The sequence below is a fragment of the Dipodomys ordii genome, unplaced genomic scaffold (assembly GCF_000151885.1).
Source record: "Dipodomys ordii isolate 6190 unplaced genomic scaffold, Dord_2.0 Scaffold34, whole genome shotgun sequence".
Lineage (NCBI taxonomy): Eukaryota > Metazoa > Chordata > Mammalia > Rodentia > Heteromyidae > Dipodomys > Dipodomys ordii.
In genome coordinates this window covers 10,027,020-10,048,819 of record NW_012267250.1, presented here as the reverse complement: position 1 = coordinate 10,048,819, position 21,800 = coordinate 10,027,020, and the positions used below count along the sequence as shown (strand labels likewise).

The 21,800-nt window shown below is 40.9% G+C and overlaps 1 protein-coding gene across 2 annotated transcripts in view; it reads right to left on the bottom strand.

Annotated features, from left to right (window-relative positions):
• Positions 1-1,060: 1,060 nt before the first annotated feature.
• The window catches only part of Arid5b (AT rich interactive domain 5B (MRF1-like)), a 182,275-nt gene continuing 161,535 nt past the window's right edge, over positions 1,061-21,800 (bottom strand). For both annotated transcript variants that reach the window (XM_013017164.1, XM_013017165.1), the window contains 2 exons: positions 11,069-11,267; positions 1,061-7,279 (listed from right to left, as the gene is read on the bottom strand). In XM_013017164.1, the coding sequence (XP_012872618.1) occupies positions 5,111-7,279; positions 11,069-11,267 (2,368 nt within the window). In that variant the 3' untranslated portion in view covers positions 1,061-5,110. The remainder of the gene's footprint in view (positions 7,280-11,068; positions 11,268-21,800) is intronic.

Genomic DNA, 21,800 nt, shown 5'->3' with positions numbered 1-21,800 from the left:
TTAGAAATCTTTGTCCATCACCCCTAGGTTTAGAAATAAAAGACATAGAATTCAGCCTCTAGAGTACTTTTCCCAGAGTTTTCACCTTCCTGAATATTCCACCATCAATTGTCTCCCTTCATCATCACTAATCCTTTTCATTTTTCTGCCCAACTAACTTTGAAATGTGCCCACTATTCTATTCCACCGGCTTAGTCAAAAATGACCACTGCCTTGATGTCAGGCTGCTAGCCAGGCCTGCGGGCGGTAGCCCTCTGGAGAGTGGTGTTAGAAAAGACAAATCTTCACACGTCACCTCCCCACTTCATCTCTCGTCTTGTTTTGGATAAAGACCAATGAGCTGTGTTCCTTGGGGCATTCTAATCTCACCTAACTTCATTCCCTCAGCATCATGATTATGCCACAAAGGCCTTTTCCCCTCTATTCCTATAAGAAGACAAACAGGTTCCTGCCTCGGGGCCTTTACACACATCTTACCTTGTGCTTGAATGACTTCTTTCCCAATTCTTTCTTACCTACTCAGCTCATGCTCATCTTCCATGTATCACGTTAGTCACCACTTCCTCTACATGTGTCACTTCAGATATGGAACTCTTCTACCCCAGAACTAGGTCAGGCTGAGGTTTCACATATACAGGGGGGACTACTAGATGAACTCTTTCCCATGAGATTTAAGTTCCAGAGATGTTTATCTTTTGCTTGTCATTGTATTTAGACCTCTCACCAGTATTACCTAGCAATTGAGACATGAGTACATCTTTGTTGACTGATCTAATAAACAGGAACTTTTGTGGAAGCCCTGGGTTCAAGTCCTGACCTTGTCATTTGTTACTCATGGGCAAGTTGCTGTTTTGGCTTTCTCATCAGTAAAATGGACACAGCCATGTTCACGTGAGGTTGTGAAGATTAGAGATAATATATAGTAACTGACTAATATCCTTCAGACATCCTTTCCTTCTTCATCATCATCATCATCGTCATCATCGTCATGCAATTTAGAGACCAGAAGGTAGACAGTCCCACAGGGCTCCTTAGGAAGAAGTGACAGACAGGCAAAAAGAAACAGATAGTAACATTTTTTATTAAATATTACAGTGGATCAAAAAGTACAAAATATCTCTTGCCTGCTATGTGATTGGGAAACTATTGGCACGTAATACAGTATCAAAAGCAGTAATAAGTACAATTTGGAAAACATACAAAATTGAGTGTTTATAGTTGGCTCAGCATTCATCTGGTAGTGTTTAAACTAATGCAAAGGTTACTCAGTAACCTCTCCATTGGGAAACTATATAATATCACTGGGCCATGGTACTATATACAAATCATCACCTTACAGAGCATAGAGGTTACATAGCTGGAATCACCAAAAGTATACAATATTTACAACACAGTCAAGTTTAAAAAAGTATAAACAGCCAAGAGATTATGCTGCTATTCTTCAGACATATTTCAACCATGGGGAGACAAGCAGAAATATCAAATACATCAATAGTCAGCACTGGAGTTTAAGTGCTCAGGATCATGATTGTAATGTGTGGGTCTCACCAGGGCAAAATCATTCTTATTTCTCTCTAAAATTGAGACAAGAGTAAAACCAGACCAGAGGGGACTTGGCCAACCACCACCAAATGTGACTTTGTGGGACAAGTGAAGAGAAATAAATGGTTCTCTTTGAAGGCACACTACACAAAATATTTTTCTTTTGTGGGATCACCTTAAAATGTTCATCAGACACACGAACACAGTGAAATACAGTACTTGAGAATTCATGCACCAGGTCAGAAAGTTGTACAGTCAGCATTTGAGTTTGGAGAAACCCTTCTGTATATGCCCTGATAAACAAGTGAACTTAAAAGAGCTTCTAGCTAGTAAATAAATAAAGTCAGTCCTGTGGCAAATATTCCAAGTTCAAATCATTCATAGAATAATACTTAGTTCTAGAACTTGGTTGGGCTGGGTTTTTTTTTTAATTAAAAGTAAATTTTTTGAAGAAAAAAATATTGAGTTGCCAAAAGCTGGACCAGAAGTTCATATGGTAAGGTTTTTGAAAAATATTATTTGGAATCTCTGAATCTCCAATAAATCATGGACTTTGTGCATTCTGAATTGCAACATTTCTTGGAAGCCACACTCAGTAAATAGATTTATGACTCCAATGCCAATTAGATTCCAGTTTCCTTTATAGAACCACCAATAACAATGGTTTGATTGCACAAAAGCAGACTTGTGCAATTCCATTCAATAATAAGGCCCCTTGAACTCAAACAATGCAAACAAAGCCCTATTTAAGACTTTTTAAAATGTGGTTCTCAGCCAATGAAGAATTCAGTATTGGTTTTTTTTTTCTTTTTGAAAGATTTCCAAGATCTCTGTTCAGAGTTTTAAAACAAATAGCATACAGCTTCTGTTGGGAACATATACCCACATCTCTCTTTATTTATCCTGATGTTTTGGCGAGGCCATGGGCTTCCTCAGACAGAAACAGTGAGTCTCCTCTCAGAAGAGATGAGAAAAACAAAAGCTGGACTATGTTAACATTGTTTGAAAATGGTGTGATCGAATTCCAACATGATGAAACCACACTGAAATCACTGTAGAGGGGAAAACAACACACCCTATATTCCAAATAGATAGGTGAGCTCTACCGGGGACAATCGGCCCCCTTCTCTTTTGAGAAATGAGCTCATAGAAACCACATCAGATCTAGCCCATGTCAACTGCAGAGTCACCAGAGTTCACTTTTCTTCCATGTCCTCTGATTCTGTGACCTTTCAATCTAGTGCAACTTTTTCTTTTTTTTTTTTAAATGTGTCCTGTCCTGGCCAGCATGATACCAGCTGGAATTGAGATTTCCCCCCTCCCCCCTCATACTTGTGCAATAGCAGGATAATCTGCATTCACACATTTATAATCTAAATTCTACTAGTCTATCTATGGTTCTATTAAATATATATATGCATATATATATATATATTATTCCACAGGAAGGTAAATAATTAATTGAAGCAAATGGAACTCTTAACACTGGATCTCTACATTCTTTTGTTTCCACCTTTGGATAGTAAGTATGTTACATGGAATATTTGGCTTCATATCATGGAGACATTTTCAATACAAAAGCACGGCATGCATGGCTTTGTGTAAGAGCCGCAGTTTCTCTGTTATTGGTTTTGCTTAGTTTTGCAGTCGAGTTACCTATTTGTTACCTATTTAGAAGTTGAAAATTGTCATCAATTTTCATAGACTTAAATATCTCAGAGGTAAAAGACTTGGTTAACTATGGTTCTAAAGTCTACTGGTAGTGTTGGGAGGGGGGAGAGTGGGCTGGGGACTTGGTCAAAGCATTTTTCAGCAGGGGTGGGTGGGATGGGAAAGAAAATCCACTATCGATCCATTTTTCAAGATAGTTAGGAAAGGTGTTCACCGTGCTGTTACATCTCAGGAGCAAATGGAATAAAGTGGTGAGAACTGCAATATGTATTCTCCCCATCTTTGGATTGCACGAACAGCTTGATCACTCACTTCCAACAATAAAAAAAAAGTTCAGTGGATGGAACTTCCAGGTGGCTAAAAAACCTATGCGAACCACCTTATATGTGTGTGCACGCACACCAAACTCACACCCCATGCACCCAAAGAGGATGACTTTTTGGAAATGGAATCCAGTATGCCAATACTTCCCAAAGAAGGGAGAGCCTTCTTGGGAATGTCAAAAGCCAGTTGATGAAACAGTAACTGCCTAGAACTCAACAGGCCATGGTCTAGGAAAGCTGGCCGGTGATCAGACCTTCAGTTGCTCCTCCTCCTGCTGGACAGTTGAGTTTCATCCTCTTTCCAACCCCATTTCCCAGATCATTTGATGGGAGCAGTGCCAACACCAATGTAAGTCATTCTGGCTCCTGTTCTAATTGCTGAAATTCCTAAAATATCTGTGCAGCCCATAAGTATGTCTTCTAGATTCTGTTGTTATTCGGTAGTTTGCTGCCAGTAAGGTTTTGGTTTTTTATGATTCCTCTGGTATGCAGGACAGTTTCACAGCCTAGATAAGGTTAGTACAATGCTTGATATTTTCACATAACCCAATACTTCAAAGCAAAGCATTTGGCTGGGTAAGCAGTGTGTACACTCTTTCAACTCTGCCGTTTATGAGGAACAAAACCCGCCAGTTGCAGGTTTGCAAAAACAGAACCTTCTTTGCACCACTGCGTGCCCGATTGTTTCGTTTTCATTTGTTCCACTAGACTCAGTTGCTTCAATTTGTAAACAATAACTTGACCACCCAAAGCTGCTCAAAATGGTAAGATGTGAAAAAATTATACACACACATCAACAACTTGGAAAGTCAGTCAGCTTTTAAAACAAACAAACAAACAAAAACCTAAAGCTAAAACAAAAACAAAGGACCTTAAAACAAAGGTGATAATGTTTAATTAAAAAAAGGGGGAAAAAGGGTAAAGGAGTGGTGAAGGGGAACAAGAGGAACAGGGAGAAAAATTGAACTACCTGTATATAAATTAGGTGAGCAAACAATGATATTGGTGGATTGAAGAAGCAAATATATACAGTTAATTTAACAGTGTTTACTTCTCTGGATTGTTTAATAGTGTCAAAAATGAAAGATCTACTGAAGTTTCTCTATACATTGCATTGATTGAACGTGGAGAGGTTTATGGAAAGAGGGGCAACCCTTGGCTATGTTCTGCCAGTCTCTTTCCCGCCCCTCCATTTGAAAAGCCTGCTCCTGTTTTTGCCCAGGTTGTTTCCTGATCATCCAAACTCAGATGGGGAGGGGGTCCCTTAATTTCTTTCTGGATATATATAAATCCCCTCAGAAAGACCCAGATGCAAAAAAAAAAACAAATGATCTAGAGGTACCAGGGCATCCGTGTTGGGTGGGGATCAAGACTGATCAGCCAGGCTGCCGTCGTCCCAGAAAAATCAGGCAGGTTCACGTCCCCTCTTGGCCTCTATGGCTGGGGACTAATCATATGCCCCCACCTAGATTAGAAGGAATACTAACTTCTAACTCTGCAAGCTATCACCCCAGGATTCGGTGTGAAGCTATACCACTAGGCTGGCCATTTGGAGATTCTGGGCAGAGCAGGCCTTACAGTTTTGTACTAGGATGTACGGATGACAGCTGGGAAGATGGAAAGGCAGCTTGAGGATTGATAGCAGCTAAAGGGTAGATGCTGTTGTGCAAAAGGTCCCCGTATGAACTTCCCACAGGTGTGGCTGCAGCCAAGTGTCTATAGAGCTGCTGAGAATTTGTGGGCGATGTAAAAATTCCTCTTTGCATCACAAGCGAGTGGAAAGCCAGGGGCTGCATGAGTGGAGAAAGCACAGTCTGGTTTTTCAAGTACTGCAGAGAATGAGAATATCCAGCTGGAAGCCGGGAATTGAGGCTTGAGCTGCACAGGTTCCCAGAATACAGACCTGGGAAGATAGGGGAAGAGAGGGGAAGCTTGTGGCCTTCCGATCCACCCCCTGAATGCCCACCATAGGCTGCCTTGCTGCCCTCACTCTCCTGCTCAGAGGCCTTCTCTTTCCCGGACATTTCCTTGGACGGGTCCAGAGGAGACACAGCCCGGGCCTTTTTCCCAGCAATCACCAGGTCCAAATCCTCCAAGCTGCGCTTGATGGGACGTGCTGCCCCTATGTTCTGAGGACTCATTTTCCGATGCAGGATAGGATGGACCATACCTTCCATCTTTCGGAAATTCTCCAGTCTCACGTGGTGAGGTTTGCCCGATCTTGAAAGCGATTCAGCGTATTTTTTAGGGGCTGACATGGTCATAGGAGATACCCTGCAGGCTTTAGGGTGACAGTCTCGGCTCTGACTGCTGATGACTTGGAACTGGGAGCTGCCTTTGTTATCCTGGGGTCCTGTGGCCGAGTGAGCCAGGCCCAGGACTTTGCCAGTTGGTTTGTGTGGGTTCTTGGGAAGGCTCAAATCCGTGGGCTGATCATCTGTAGGGGCTTCTGCAGAGGTCAACTTCTTGTCTTGCAGATGTAGAGAAGCGAGATAATTTACATGGAGCTTTTCCTGGTGTTTATGAGAAGGAAAAGAACCATTCTCCGATTCCCTGTACATGTCCCTGGAAGAGGGGTACTTGGAAGCCTGCTCGTTATGAAGATGGTGCTCAGTGTGACGGTAGAGGCTGTGGAGGTGTGGAGACGAGTAGAAGTCTGCCAGGAAGCTAGGCATGTGGGAATGAGGGAGTGCCCTCTTGTCTAATAGTTTCTCCTTGCCCTCCTGAATTTCTTGCTTCAGGACATAGGAGTCAGCCAAGGAGCTCAGGTGATGCTTGGAGAAACTGCAGCGGTGGGCATCTGATCGACTCAGTTTGTCGTGCTTAAAGATATCGTTGATGCTCTTTCTGTCCTCTGAGGGCTTGCTTTTGAAGCTCTGGACGTGCTGAATCACGGATGGCCGGCTGACCGCCATATGGTCAGTGCTTTGGCTGTGGTGGGCCGGGGACAAACCAGAACATAAGTCATCCCTGGGGATCAGCTTCTTTTTGCTGATCAGAGGAGGTGGGGAGCCATAGGGATAGCTGCTGGAGAGGCTGGCCCCGCTCACTTGAGACAAAAGCTTTTTCTTGGCCAACGGGGACATAATGCCGGGGTTGCCCCTGGAGTAGAGCAGGGGTGTGTAATTGAGTCCATGGTTCTCATTCATGGGTCCAGTCAGGTCTTTGTCCTTGAACATGTCAAATGACTGGACCACAAGGACCTTGGGGGTCTGCTTCAGTGCATTGTGGATGTCGTCACTGCCCAGCTGGTCTACTTTCACAGTGCAGTTGGCAATGTAATCGGCCATGGCGGGAAGCTTGTCATCTTCTACCTCATTCTGGCTTGCCAGTGATGGCTGCGTGGCAGGGAAGCTGGAAAAGGATGTGTCTTGGAGGTCACTGTCGGGGTTCTCTGCCAAACAGCAAGGTTTGGCTTCTTGTTTTGAGTCCACCAGGGCACTGGCAGAGGAGAGGGGTGGTTTGCCGACCGCAGGTGCTGGGGGTGGATCCCTTTCAGGGGCGAGGGATGTGCTGGGGAGCGGGGGTGCAGAGCCCTTCTCGCCCACCTCCTCGGCTTCCTTCTCACTGCTGGAACCTTGGTCAGCTTCACCGTCTTTCCCTGGGTCTGCTCGGGCCACCAGGGGTCTTGGTGTAAAATCCTGGAACCCCTCCGTTTTTTTCTTTATGTCTGCTACCGGGAGAGGCTCGGTGACACTTTTCGGGTTTAAAGTCTCATGTTCTTTCTCTTGTTCTGATGACACCTAATAAAATATTTCAGAAGATAGTCAGAAGAAAACCAACTACACCAACATGCTCTGCTTTGAAATAAAATACCACACACAGCAGTTTCCCTTGAAAACAGGTTGTCAATCAGCTCCCTGAGTTTCTGTAAGGCTTTATTACTCCCCAATCATGGCTCTAAACAAAGAAATCTAAATTACAGAAACATTAGGCAAATATGCATATTCACTCCAGTACCTTATGAGACACCTATCAAAATAGCAAAGTGCTATGTGCTGGTGGTATACCATCCTGTCACTCCTTGATTCTAATATATACTTTAATTCTAAGGTTGTCTTCTTGTCAAATCAGTCAATTATCCAAATGGGTTTTAAATTACATGTTGTGTTTTATGACACTTCTGAGAAAGATTTTTTTTAAGCATCTCTCTTTCAAAAAAATCTAACCAACCCCACGTCAACAACAACTAACAAACTGACTCTTTGCTTCTCTTTGAAAGAGCAAATTCCTTCCTAAGGGGTTGACTAGGACAGATGCACTGAAAATTAGTGGTGGCGAGGTGTTAATAATTCCTACTCAGCATCACATGGCACGAAGCAAATGCTAAGATATGAAGGAAGCATGCAGATGGAATCTGCATAGAGGATAGGCTAAGTCCTTCTACAGTATAGAAAACTCCATTGCTATTAAATCAGAATTGTCAAAATGCACAAATTGTATGCCACCACAAGTATTGCTTTTCTGTTCATTCCCATAAAAAGTTTTAGTCAATAATAAGGATGCTTTATCTCTATTCACAGAAGTTGGAGGCAAAATTCTACCCCCCCTTTTTTAATTGCATTATGTGGCTGCGTAAGCTTTGACCTTAAAAGGTCATTTTAACTTTCCATCTGTGATCAAGTGGGCTGCTGCCAAGCCTTTTCTAAATGACCATCATTCTGCCTTGACATAGCTTAGTGGGAGAGTCACTGAAGAAATGGTACTGAGTTGGTCTCCCCTACCCTGCCCTAATCTCACCCCTCCAAGTTTGTTCCTCTCAAGAAGAGAAATGCTATCCATATTTATCCATATTTGCATCTCTGAGTGAGGCTGCAGGTGCTGGTTTAGGGATATTTAGGAACAAAAGCCACACCCACTTCATAAATATTTTTCCTCAAACCGACTGAAGTGTGTCCCAGCCTTGTAGCACAGTGTATGTCCTCCTCTACTTTGTTCATTAATAGCTGCCTTTCCTAGTACAAATATCATGGCTTGTCCTACATTAGTAATCATCATTGGTCTCTTGAGCTTCTTGTTACATAAAAATACAGAAAAAAATGAGTAAGTGCAAAAGCAAATTACATTTAATTGTTAGCCTGGTGGGGCTATAGTTTGAAGTATGGCTGGGAGATACTCAGCTCCATTGACATTTCTGTGACTTTGGGCTTCAGCTACACTGGAGTCTCACACTTCTGGTTACAAAATAGGTTTGGGGGCTTTGGAAGATAGGCAGAAAAGGGCAAGAGGCTTTTTTATAAGGTAGTATTTTATGAGCTGCTTCGGGGTGTTAAGTATGAAATGATAGCTTTGTACTATGCAGTTTGCAATCTAAATATCTAAAGATTGGAGATTTGACTAAGAAAGATTTATCACCCCTCCAATCTCCGTTAAGTTCAGCACCTCATATAAAATAAATGACAGCCAATAGGTCAGGCACAATTGGCTTATGCCTGTAATACTAGCTACTCAAGAGGCTGAGATCTAAGTATCTTGGTTCAAAGCCAGACAGGGCAAGGAAGTACATGAGACTATTTATTATAAACTACCAAAAAGCTGGAAGGAAAGTTGTAGCTCAAGTGGCTGAGCACTAGCTTTGAGAAACAAACAAACAAACCCTCAGGTTTATGGTCTAGGTATTGAGTTCAAGCCCCCAGGACTGGCACAAAACAACAAATAAAAACACAATAACAAAAGTTAAAAACAACAAATGACAATTAAATCTAAACCTCAATCTCTAAACGCAGCCACTAACAAGAAATATATCTAGTCAATCACATGTGTCTCTCTTGGAGGTGACGAGTGACTTTTATTAGAATCTTGAATGTGGTAGGATATTCTGGGCACTTTAGATAACCCCACATGACAATCTTTGAAACTCCATACACTTACAGCCCACTCCCTGAAAAGGGGCAGCTGCTCTCCAAGAAACAAGGGACCCTGGGAGCTGACAGAGCTTTTCTTGACTCTGGGGAGCAAAGCTCCTCTCTTAGGAATGGTCTTTTTCTATAACTGATGGCTCCACATATGAGCTAAGGATCCTTCTAAGGCTAACAAATCAATTGTTTCAAACTTCGGCAAATGGAGCATTCAGACTTCAGCTGGCCCCTAAGCCTTCAGTTTGTCCACTGATGCTTTGGCAGCATTTTGCATATGGTATCTAATAGAACTCACTGATCCGGAGCCCTATAATAAATCACCAGGCCAACAGGATAAAGGAAGAATGGAATGTAAGCCTTAACTTGGAATTTCCTTGCTTTTGGCCATTTATTTGCAAACTTGCAGATGTTCAGAAGTCTGCATTGCCTTTTTTTCCATCCCCTTCCTTTTTAAGTGACTAGAACTTAAAATAATTATAAATGTAAAGATATACACAAAAACCAAATTTCTCCTCTTAGTATTAGTATTATTTTCTTACAAGGAAGAAGTCAGATGAGAAAGTTAAAATCTAGTTCGGGGTGTGTGTGTGTGTGTGTGAGAGAGAGAGAGAGAGAGAGAAAGAGAGAGAGAGAGTGAGAGAGAGAGAGAGAGTGAGAGAAAGAGAGAGAGAGAGAGAGAAATGGTGTTTAATTAGGGAGTCTCTTATGTGTTCATTATAAACCTGATTTTTAGAGGGTGTTTAATATCAGCACCAAAATTCCCTTGGGGGTAGAATCCTAGAACATGCTGTCTCCAAATGTGGCTTCTAAGTTGTTTTTGTTGTTGTTTTTAATGGGCAGCTGTCATCGTCCTCTTCTTCTTCTTCTTCCTCCTCTTCCTCCTCCACCTCCTCCTCCTCCCCCCCCCTTCTTCTTCTCCTTCCTTTTCTTTTTTTAAATTTACGTTGAAACAGAGCCCAGATCAGCCTCCATGACTGGCTCAGCACTGACAGTAATGGGTTTTCTACTAAAGAGCTGTTGGGGGTTGTGGATAGCTAAGGCTTGTTTTAAAAGGTTCAGAAACTACCTGTTAATATGAGAGATAATAATGGCTTCAGAGAAACCACTTCAAAATTCCCCTATAAACAATATGTACTTAAGATCTTGCTAAATTGGTCTCAACCAAGGACTGGAGCATGGAGGTCAATTATGGGAGGGAAACACACCTCTCAAGTTTTCATGAGATCCTGCAGAGACACAGCACAGCAATTTCTACAGCTCTCCTCCCCGGACCCTACAAAATCACACAGTCTCCACAGATAAACAAGCTGTGGAGTAGTCAAGGAACCACATCTTCAGGATGGAATGCCTTGGTTTCGGAGAAGCTATAATGTTTGCTTCTATCTCAAAGTCTGAGCAATTCCTGTCAGTTTTGTCCAGAATGTTCTCCTCTTTCTAGACTCTATACTTGGCCTATCCCATTCTGTATTATGCATGATATTTCAGTTTTCAACTAAAAAGAAGAGTTTGTATGGATTAGGGAGGTCTTTTAGGAACTACAAGGGTCAGACTTGGTGATTTTGTAGCTTAGCCATCAGCCAGGTAGGAAGAGTCCAGCTACAGCTTTGGATTCTATTAAACCTGGAGTCCTGATGTGTCTCAGAGATGGGTCTTCTGTGGAACATAGCTACTTACCTCCAACGTATCCTGGGGCTTTGGGGCATTCTCTTTTTCTTTCTTGCTCTTTGAAATTTCATGTTTGATGCGTTTGGCTCCTGATACTTTTGTTTTATTCTCATTTTCCTGTGAACTGTTCTCCTGTTTCCGAGGTTTGATTGGAGGCAAGGGCTTATCTTCCTCTCCCTTAATAAACCTTTCATATGGGAGGATTAATCTAAATGAAGAACAGAACAGATGACAAATCAGTTGACCAATTCAGGAACATCAACACTGAAACTTTGCTTTATTTTTTTTCAGTAGAACAGTTCTTTGTATCTTCAGGGGATGTGTGCCAAGTCCCACAGTGTAGGCCTGAAATCATTTAATTTATGAATCAGACGTACTAAGAGATTAACAACCATAACTAATAATAAAATACAGCAATTGTAGCTATACACAAAAGTAAAAGTTATATAGACGACGCCCTCCTTTCTTGAAGGACCTAACATAATATTTTTCAACTGTGGCCTGGGTAACTGAAGCACCAGAAAGGAAAAGTAGAGGTGAGAGGGGCTATATAGTATGATTAACTTGTTGAGTGACTCTGTCATATGGATGCATTCTAGAAAGTTGTACAGTTTGGCAGGATTTGATTTCTTAAACATTTCTCAGCAAGACAGACTTCCTTTTGGTTTTGTGGATCTGTATACCAAGGACAGTAATAGAAGCATCATCACAGCCCATGGCCAAATGCCAACAGCATCTCAACAATCAAATCATTATTTATCAGTCACCTACTATGTGACAAGAAGTGCTCTAAGCTCCAGGACTCAGCAGTGGATCACATACTCAAAGATTGTATTCTGGGAGAGACTAGTACAGGGCCACGTATATTATGTAGAGCATTTGCACAATCTCCATCAAATCTCTATGGAATATTATTATTATTATTATTATCTTTATAACAGAGGATATAACTGAAATGGTTAAATAATTTGCCCAAGGGTTACATCACTCAGAGCTCGAATTTGCAATCTATTTTGCCTACCTTCAAATTTTTAATTTTTATTTAGCTTGAAATATAGACCTAACACCTGAGATTAGAAGGTCAAGTAGAGACAAGCCGGGTGTGGCCAAGATGGCCACAATTAAAAGGAGGTTATGCCAGCCCTGCGAGGTCTTTTAGGGGGTACCAAATAAAAGAGGGTCCCAGCAAAAAGGAAGCAGACCAACCACTGAAGCCACAAAAATCAGAGGGCTGAAAAATTCAAGCATTTTAATTACATAACTTTTTAAACAAAGTGCATAAAATTGCTCTAAAAAGAGAAACATCAAACAGCTCTGGTTTTAATCTGTTTTCCCTTTGCGACCAGCTCTTGATCTGAACGGGAAAAAGAGCTGATGTAATTAAAAGGCACGGATTGCATTACAATCTCAGTTTCAACTTCAGTGATTAAAGTTTTTATAATGCATTTGGTATGATTAATGACTCACTGTGGGATTAATACAAGACTCAGCCTTTAAAATATGAACTTTAATACGGCAACATAATTTGTTTTAAATAAGACAAGTTGACTCAATGAAGAAAATGTACTTGGCTTATAGACAACAAGAAAGCTGTTTAAATATTGGGAATCCTAGTTTTTATTTATTTATATTTTAAACCCAGGCAAAAACTTCCCTAAATTTAGAATAGTTGTTAGCTATTTTAAAATGGATTTCTAACTACATATTCTGGATCTCAGCTACCTAAACACATACAACTGTTCATGTTTGGAAGCAAACCTAAATACTTCATTGTTTGATAACATATCAAGTAAACTGTGGGAAAATCAAATCCAAATTTATAGTATATTAGAAACAAAATCCATTTACTGAGCATGCTCGGACATGGAGTCATGAATAATACTTTGGAGCCTCATAACTGGCAGTGGGCCAGCCATGAAGATCACCACAGCCCATGGGGAATAGTTATCTTCAGATCCCATTACAAACTGAGTTTAAACATGTTACAGCTGCTCAAACTGGAAACTGCTCTCTCTATGCAGACACACTAAAATAATATATGGCTGCCAGATACCTGCTTCCCACTGTAATATTGCAGTTAATGTTTATATAATAAAAAGCATAACTAAGCAGAAGAGAGGAAAAAGCAATCTTGTTCATACTTGAATTGACTCTGTCTCATCTGTACAGTCCCTGACCTTCTCCCCAATTCTTTTTCCTCTAATTCTTTTTCTCTCTGCCTTGTTCTGCCAAGGACTTTATTCCTTCTAATATTGGCAGGGACAGGTTCTTTTTTTTTTTTGTCCAGGAGCAAAATGCATTGAATATTTGGAAACTGGAAAAATAGTTTAAATTGAATTTAATGAAAACATATTTTATTGTTGGGCAGATAGGTTTGTTTTACTTTTGTTTTGTTGTCATAGAAACCCAAGGAGCTCAGAAGCCTGGGTATTCCAACAGTTACCATTTGTGGACACCACCCTTCCCACCCTTCCCCCACCTCCATTCTCTAATTGAGGGAACCTGCATTCTGGGGAAGGATGCAATAGAGTGTAGGGAGGGGTATGAGGGAAAAAGTAGAGAACCCTAGAGGCCCCCTCATAGGCTCTGATTGTATTGGGCCAACCCAGCTCTCCAGATGATGACCAAGGAGTCTTTAATTTTATATTACAATTTTGCAAGTTCATGAGGCAGAGCAACATTTTTGTTTTGGATCATTTTAGTTTTCTTTACTATTTTTTTCTCCTTCTTTTCGCTCAGCTCAGCAGCTGGCAGGCTGACAGCAGTAAAGAAAAAAAAATACATTTCAGTTTGCTGGTCAAAGGCCTAAAGCCAGAAGCAGGAAATCTGGAATTAAATGTTTCTTGTATCTGGAAAGAGGCATGACTAAGGTAAAACTGAATCCCAACACTAGCTCTGCTTGTTCAAGGCTTGCAGAAGGAGAGAGAGAAAGGGAGAAAGAGGGAAGGAGGGAGGGAGGGAGAGAGAGAGAGAATATGCTAGTTTAAAGGTCAACTTAATGTTTTTCTTCCCCTGCTAAATCATTGAAAGATAATTATAGTGGCTCAGGGAAAAAAGGCTCCCAAAATAAAACAAGAAAGGCAGCAGTTAAAAGGAAACAAGTAGAAATATGACCAGCTAAGCCCTGAAGAACGGGGCTGGGTTTTGCACAGCACACAAACAATCACTGTTTCATAGAGCGATTTCCGTTTGGTATAATTTTCACTGAATGTTTTTTTTTCAGTTATCCTGTCATGGTACAACACAATTACCCCACAGGATATGATCTTATCATTTGATTATTAGAATTTTTTACAGTACAAGAAGACGAAAGCTATGAAAGGTTTCTGAACATTTCAACATTCCATGTACACATAGTACCATTAGCCAATAAAAGGTCAGCATTGCCTAATGCAGGATGCTGTGTAGGTTTGAATTCAATCAAGAATCCAGTATAATGCAATATGCATATGCCTCATGAATGATGATTCTTCAAATATTTGTAATACCACAAAGATTTAATCAGTTTCCAAATTGTATAGATAAAAAACAAAAAATGCACCCAGCTTCCAAAGAAGTCATTACACTGGAGAGCTTGCATGTCTTGGGAATGCAGGCTGGGTATTAGGTATTAGGCTGGAAGAATTGAACAAGCTAAGCAATATATTTATTAGGAAATCTAGAGAGTGTTTTTTTCCCTCCTCTCCTGATTTACATCTAGTCTGAGCAAGTGAAAGCTGGGTAGATAAATGGGTCTTTATTATTATCCAGATTTCACATTTCAGATTAGCAAAATGCTTATTTATGATGCCATTAAATGGATCTGAAATAGGTAAGCCATCATGTATTAAAAAATAACATCTTTTCATAGGCACAAGATTTGTAGCAGCATGAGATTTTATTTTTCCCTTGGAATAATACAAGAATAACATTTTCCACCCCAAAGCAGAAACAGTAGGGGAGCCTTTTGCTATCACGGAGATTCTTATTAAATTCAGTCACTGTGAAAAGCAAGATTTTTTTTCTCCTTCTCATTCTTCTCCTCCTTTTTAAATAAAGAAGACTTAAAAATCAACCCAAGTTAAAATTAACCAATCAATGGCATTATAACCCTTGATTTATTAGTGTTTGAGCTGGTAAATTATCATCATATATGAAATTGCTGGTTTGAAAAGATTTCAGCTTTGCTAAATCTCAAGTTAAATAATGGTGCTCGGTATACTAGCTTTTTAGATCTGCCTCATCTGATATTATAAAAAATTCAATACATTTCTCTACAGCACAAGTCAGAGGTCAGCAAATCTATTACAGTAATGTAAGTAATCTGGCAACCTGCCAACTCTTTCTCCCTTTTATTATTTTTTTAAACACCAAGGCAGATAATTTTATATTTACAAAGTCTAAAATCCTCCAGGGCTTTGCCTCTCTTTCTCAACACAAAGCAGCAGGCTGACATTAGAGAAATGTATATCACACATGTTTTTATCATTTGCATCTTATACCAAAGAAGAAAAGACCCTTCATCTTTTTTAGGTACCACTCCCTACCCTTCCCTATAAGCTGAGGGAAAATGATGTCAAATCTCATATGAGTGAATAACCACTAATGTCTCCTGTATTGATTAATGCTTGCATGGAATGACTGAACTTTTGGGCCAAAACATTTAGCAAACAGTGCTTAAGCGGAGAAATGAGAATCCATCTATTTATAGAACTCTGAAAAATGATATTATAATAATGTCTGGAACCAATTCAACTCAGAAAGGAAAAAAAAGAAATAAGAAATCTTTAGGGTTGTACTTGAATCACGAGTTTACCTCAATTACTTTATAGGTACTTTTATGGCACTTTAAACCAGTGAAAAATTCCAGGTTTGGATATTTTGATGGTTTCATTGGAGCAGAATATTTCAATGGCAAAGGGAAATTGATATACACGGTAGGGCAAAAATGCTACTACTACTCTTACACTATTAGAGGGGTGTGTGTGTGTGTGTGAGTGTGTGTGTGTGTGTGTGTGTGTGTAGAAAATAAATGACATTTTGGTTCCACTGGGGCTTCGGACCTGATCTGATCCCAAATGGACTCATTACATCTCTGAGTTGATTCCAGAGTTGATAAATTCTAAGGCTTGGCCAGACATTTTCCTTCACAGCCAGAAATTGAAAATATAACTTCACTGTGAAGTGTGGGAAGCAATCTTTCGCCAAATATGGAGCCAATAGAAGGTATATTTTTCCTTCCTGAAGATGAAGTACAAAAACTTTCCAATCTCACATAGTGCTCACCTCTCAAGGTGCTAGACCATGACTATAAAAAATGGTAGAAGAACGTTTGGGTAGTAGGGTACCCAATCAAAAGCCAAATATACCAATGAATAATGTCAATGTGTGGAGAGACCAGAATGTTTCCTCAGTAGGTACAACACTGGGAAACAATAGCAATTGGGTTGCTTTGTTCCTGTTCTTTTTATATGCCAGGTTTCATTGGACAGGGAGATGGGTCCCTCCTAATGCCCTCCATTTTATGATATAAACTTTAGTGGAAAAGAAAAATAATGTGTGGAATGTGAGAAGTGAAATATCAGACACCAAGAAAGCTGCCAAAGAGGCCTCCAGTGTCACTGTTTAAAGGAGCAGGATGGGAAATGAAAGTTCTGAGTTTGGACTCAGCTTCAAATCATGGAGTAAGAGATATACTGATATGCCTGGCAAGAGCCATCTGAGCCAAGAAAATGTCAGGAGAGTACAGCCTGGGTCTGTGTGAATCCTTATTTTTACTTCAATTTTTTAAAAAAATGAAGTAGTTGTACAAAGGGGTTTCAATTCAACATATCAGATGTCAGTTTCAGAGTATTATGCATAGTGATCGATGTCACTCCTTTTATCATTTCAACCCTCCCCCCATCTCTCCCAGTTCTACCCATCCCCTCAATTTTCCTGCTTCCAATTTCACATATAGTCACTGAATATTATGACTGTATTTATCCATCCTTCCTCCTTCCATTCATCATCTCCCACTTTGACTTTACCCTCCCTCCACACTGTTTTTTTTTAAAGAAGTATGAATCATTTGTATTCTGTGCCAACATACCGTAAGGGTACAGGGTCCGTTATTATCAAGAACCAAAAAATAAGCACTTGTCAGAAAACTCTCTTCCCTGGGAAAATGATCTGTTTACCAGGGGGCTCTGTTACCTACTCTAATGACAGGAGAAGTTGAACGAGAAGGGTTGTTGAATGACTCATGTCTACAATCCCAGCTATGTGGAAATGTAACCAGGAAGGTGATGCTCTGAGCCCTGCCTGAGGGGGGAAAACCATGAGACCCCTTCTGAAAAGTAGCTAAAGCAGGAAAGGGCAGGGGCATGGCTCAAATGGCATTAAGTATGAGGCCTTGATTTCATACTCCAGTGTCACCACTACCAAAAACATCCCCCACACATGAAGAAAACTTTTGAGAAGTTCAATAACCCCCACCTATTCCTTTTGGAACTGGAGAGAAAAAAGAGTTTTATCTTAGGTCCAGTGATAAGAATTCTGACATCTCCTTCCATGATCTTGGAATTACTATGATCCTAAGTGAAGAGAAAGGTATAATATGCTGGGACTCAGCAAGATTGGTGGCTTGGGAGAGGTAGCTCAAGGATGACTTCCCCTAAACTGGAGATACATAGACTATAGGGTTTTAGGAAAGAGTCAAAGGTGAGTGAGGGGCTAGAAACTTTATTTTAAAAATATATTACTATATTAGCTGGGTGCTGGTGGCTTACGCCTTTAATCCTAGCTACTCAGGAGGCTGAGATCTGAGGATCACGGTTCAAAGCCAGCCCGGGCAGGAAAGTCCATAAGACTCTAATCTCCAATAAACCACTAGAAAACCGAAGTGGCGCTGTGGCTCAAATGGTAGAGCACTTGCCTTGAGCTGAAGAGCTGAGGGATAGCATCCAAGCCCAGAGTTCAAGCCCCATGGCCGACAATAAAAATAATAAATCAATAAAAACACATTTATATTACTATATTATTTTATGGATGATAAAATTAACTTTCAGAGCTAAATGATTAAGTGACTAGACAACTGACCACAGCTATGAAGTGCCCAAGTTTGAGTTCAAGCACAACTCTTCCAGCCTCTTCTATTCCAAGCTGCTTTTCAGCTCAGCACACAACTGTTTACCATCATATATTATCTGAGAAATATTAACATAGGGAAGACACTAATGATCACCTCACTTCAGGTTGGGGGAATTTGCAGCTCCCAAGGAATTGTCTAAGAGATCAGTGTGAATGTTCTCCATCTCTCACAGGCAGTAGACCCATGAAATATTGGTGGTCACTCTACAAAGAGATCACTACATCAGAAGCAGCAGCATGGCGTGAGGACTGTGCACATGACCTATCTTATAATCTTCCTCAATCACCATGCCGCAACTCTTCAAGAGGTGAGATCTAGTTGTATCAAGCCCTGCTTAATATTGCAATGGTAAGAGCACACAAGAATTAGATCCTGCATGAAATCCATCTAGGGGTTCATCATGCCACGTGTGAGTTTCCCATGATCCCCCTAACAGACTTCTTCATTGGCTTTGCTTCAATGGTGTCTCCCTTCCATTTCCAAGGGTGTGTAGAATGATGTTATTCTCTGGCCTTTCAAATGAAGACCACATTGGAAACAGCTGGAATGGGCTTAAAGAAGCTGAGTTTATACTCTAAGGATTAAAATACGTGCTCATGACAGAGAAAACAAACCATAAACAGCACCTAGTCCTCCACAGGGCCAGCCAGCAAAACATGGCAGCAATTTATTCTTCTCAATGAGAAAATCCTAACTCATAATGGAGTCACATGGATCCATTTCAAGAGCAGATGAACATTATTTCAAAAATTATAAACAAACAGAACTATAGTGTTTTCAATGGGCTGTGGGCCACACAGATGAAGGCAGGCGTGTCTATATGTAAGGGGGGGAAAAAAGGCCAACAGCTATTGCAATTAAGTTAGAATCTATGCATGTTAGAAACCACTGGTTCCAAAGCTTCTGAAGTGCTCACCAACTTCCCACAACATTTATGACTTTAGCCAAACTTTGTAAGAACATGTACAAAAACAAAATGTTCCAAGAGGGTTTTCAGTGGATGAGTTAAAGATATATTTTAATGGTAAACAATTACATTCTTCTGTCATCTGATCCTTTTTTTTTTCCCTGCCTTTCTTTTTTGGAAACATGCTTTCTGAATTTTCAATAGCTCCTTTGTGGCGGCATCTGTTACTCACATAATTGAAAAGATGTTTGTGCAGTGGTATGCTTGAGAGTAGTTATTTAATCTTAATGATAAAGCCCCGAGGACAGAAAATCATACGTAAGAAACCTCTTGTTATTTATCACAAAGGAAAAGGGCTATGATACCTCACTGTACTCTCAAATTTAACTCCATGCTTGATGTAAACTATCAATCAAATACGGGGACCTGTAAAGTTTCTTAAATAGTTATAGTGAGCCCCAAAGGGGTAGGGGGAGATGGGGGTGGGGATATATACAGGACAATAAAAGGACCTTGACAAGCAAAAAACTGCTGTTTGGCAAGCATTTTTTTTTTTAGGAGGGTCAAACAAAGAACTTGCTGTAGTTTACAGCATGACAGACATACTTGATTAGTTTGTGCCTTGAGGGTGTTTTTACACTCGACAGTGTAAACTCCAACTTCTATTAATTACATGTTGCATTTAGAGGCAAATTTAAGAATTTTTAAATAAAGTGGTTTTGCTTTTTTTCTTTAAAAAAAAAAACAAAACAGAAACCAGTTTTTCTACTCCAGGGCCTGGCTAGAGCTTTGTTTTCCTTTTTCGAAGTTTCTGGAAATATTAGGGCATTGGAAAGTTATCAGAGCATTTGAGGCATGCGCACTGATAGTGTGTGAAGCCCTTGTGTATGAATGTGCTTGCTCATCCTGGGGATGGCTGGGGGGGGGTGCTTTACAGAGGCTAAGGAGTATGCTGGTGGCCAAGGGGGCTTCCAGGACCAAGTTCAGCAGCACAAGCTTGGTGGGATGCAGTGAACACTTTCCAGTCTGAGCAAATTTTATTTGGCACCCTGGCTTTTTACCAAAAGCCAGCAGCACTTCTGTGGATTTGGGGAAAGAGAAAGAGTGTCTGGTGACTGGGTACAAGAGGGAGAAACAAGAGAGTTGACCCTACCAACAAGACAGTGTTTGGAAAGGAGAGGCAACGATGGACATATCCACCCATGGACCTCAGGAGTGGAAATAGGCAGTGAGAGAGGAAGCAACATCTACTTCTGGTATTTTAACGATTTGGAAATTTCACCTTCGAAAGCTAAACAGTCCTTACCACCTTAGAGGGGATTGCTCTTTCTGTTTAGCTCACTGAATTTAGCTCTTTCAGGTCTTATTTCCTGGCATGCTCACTGTGATGCACTGAGGCTCCTAGAGAAATTTCAAGAAAAGTAACACCACATGGTCCTTGATCTGGGATGCATGGTCTTTATTGTTCTTTAATGCGATCAGCAATTTTTATTTTTATTTTTTGGGAATGAATGATGTCAACCTATGTTCTAATCTCTTTGTTGTTGGTGGTGGTGGTGGTTTGGGGGCCTGAACTCTGGGCCTGGGCACTGGCCCTCAGCTCTTCAGCTCAAGGCTAGCACTTTACCACTTGAGCCACAGCACCACTTCTGGCTTTTTCTGCTTATGTGGTGCTGAGGAATTGAACCCAGGGCTTCATGCACACAAGGCAAGCACTCTACCACTGAGCCACCTTCCCAGTCCCAAGTTCTAACCTCTTTAAGATCCAGTTCAAATTCTAGATCCTCCAGGGAGATTCTTCCCATTTCAAATGGGAAGTCTCTCTTCCTTCTTTGATCTCTGTTGAACCTATTACTTTTATCAATTACAAGCTGCTTTTAATAACCTTAACTATTTACCTCTCTTCCATGTGTGTAGGGCCTATGTGTCATATCTGATACGTTAGATAAACTAGGAGTCATAGTTGTCTTTGTTTTCCAGTTCTAATGGGGGGGGGGGAGAGTTGGCTCCCTGGCGCTGCCAGGTAGAGAAAGGATTTGAGGCTGAACCTGGTCTGAAAGGAAGCAGCATTGGTTTTTCTAGCAATCTTTGCCATGACGTTGGTAGCATAGGCATCTCTCAGTGTCCTCAAATCCTGTTCTAAATACTTTGCTGTCACCCCTAAGAGTGCTTTGCATGAAGTAGATGCTCAAAAACGATAGTAGTGAAGGAAAATTGAGTGGCTAATCTATTATTCCCAAGTAAAAGGAACAGGCTTGGGGAAAAGGCTTCCTCACCAATTTCAATGCAATCTTAGCCCATGTTGAGAGAATGATGCTGCCCCCATTTAGAGAAGTACTATGTTACGTTCCAAGTAGCTCTGGGTATTCTGAGTGACACAAAGTAGAGGCAAGCCAAGATGAGAAAGGCCCATAAATTGTGCTCTGAGGCTTGGCTGAATGCAATAGGAAGACTTGGAGTGAGAGAGGAGCTTTGCCAAGCATCTGGAAGCATCTGAAAGACAAACACTTAAGTCATCCTCCAAAGGCAAGGTGGGGCCAATAGGCAGCCACAGAAGCATGTAGAAGGGCTTGGTGGAAGAGAGCCTTGGACAGTGGATGTTCCTTCTAAGATCTCCCACAATAAGCAGAGAGTGGGCAGCCTTGTGTCAAGCACAGTCATCAGGGAATCTGACAGGCTGTAAACCATAGATGAACCTGGTTGGTTTCACATATGAAAAATAT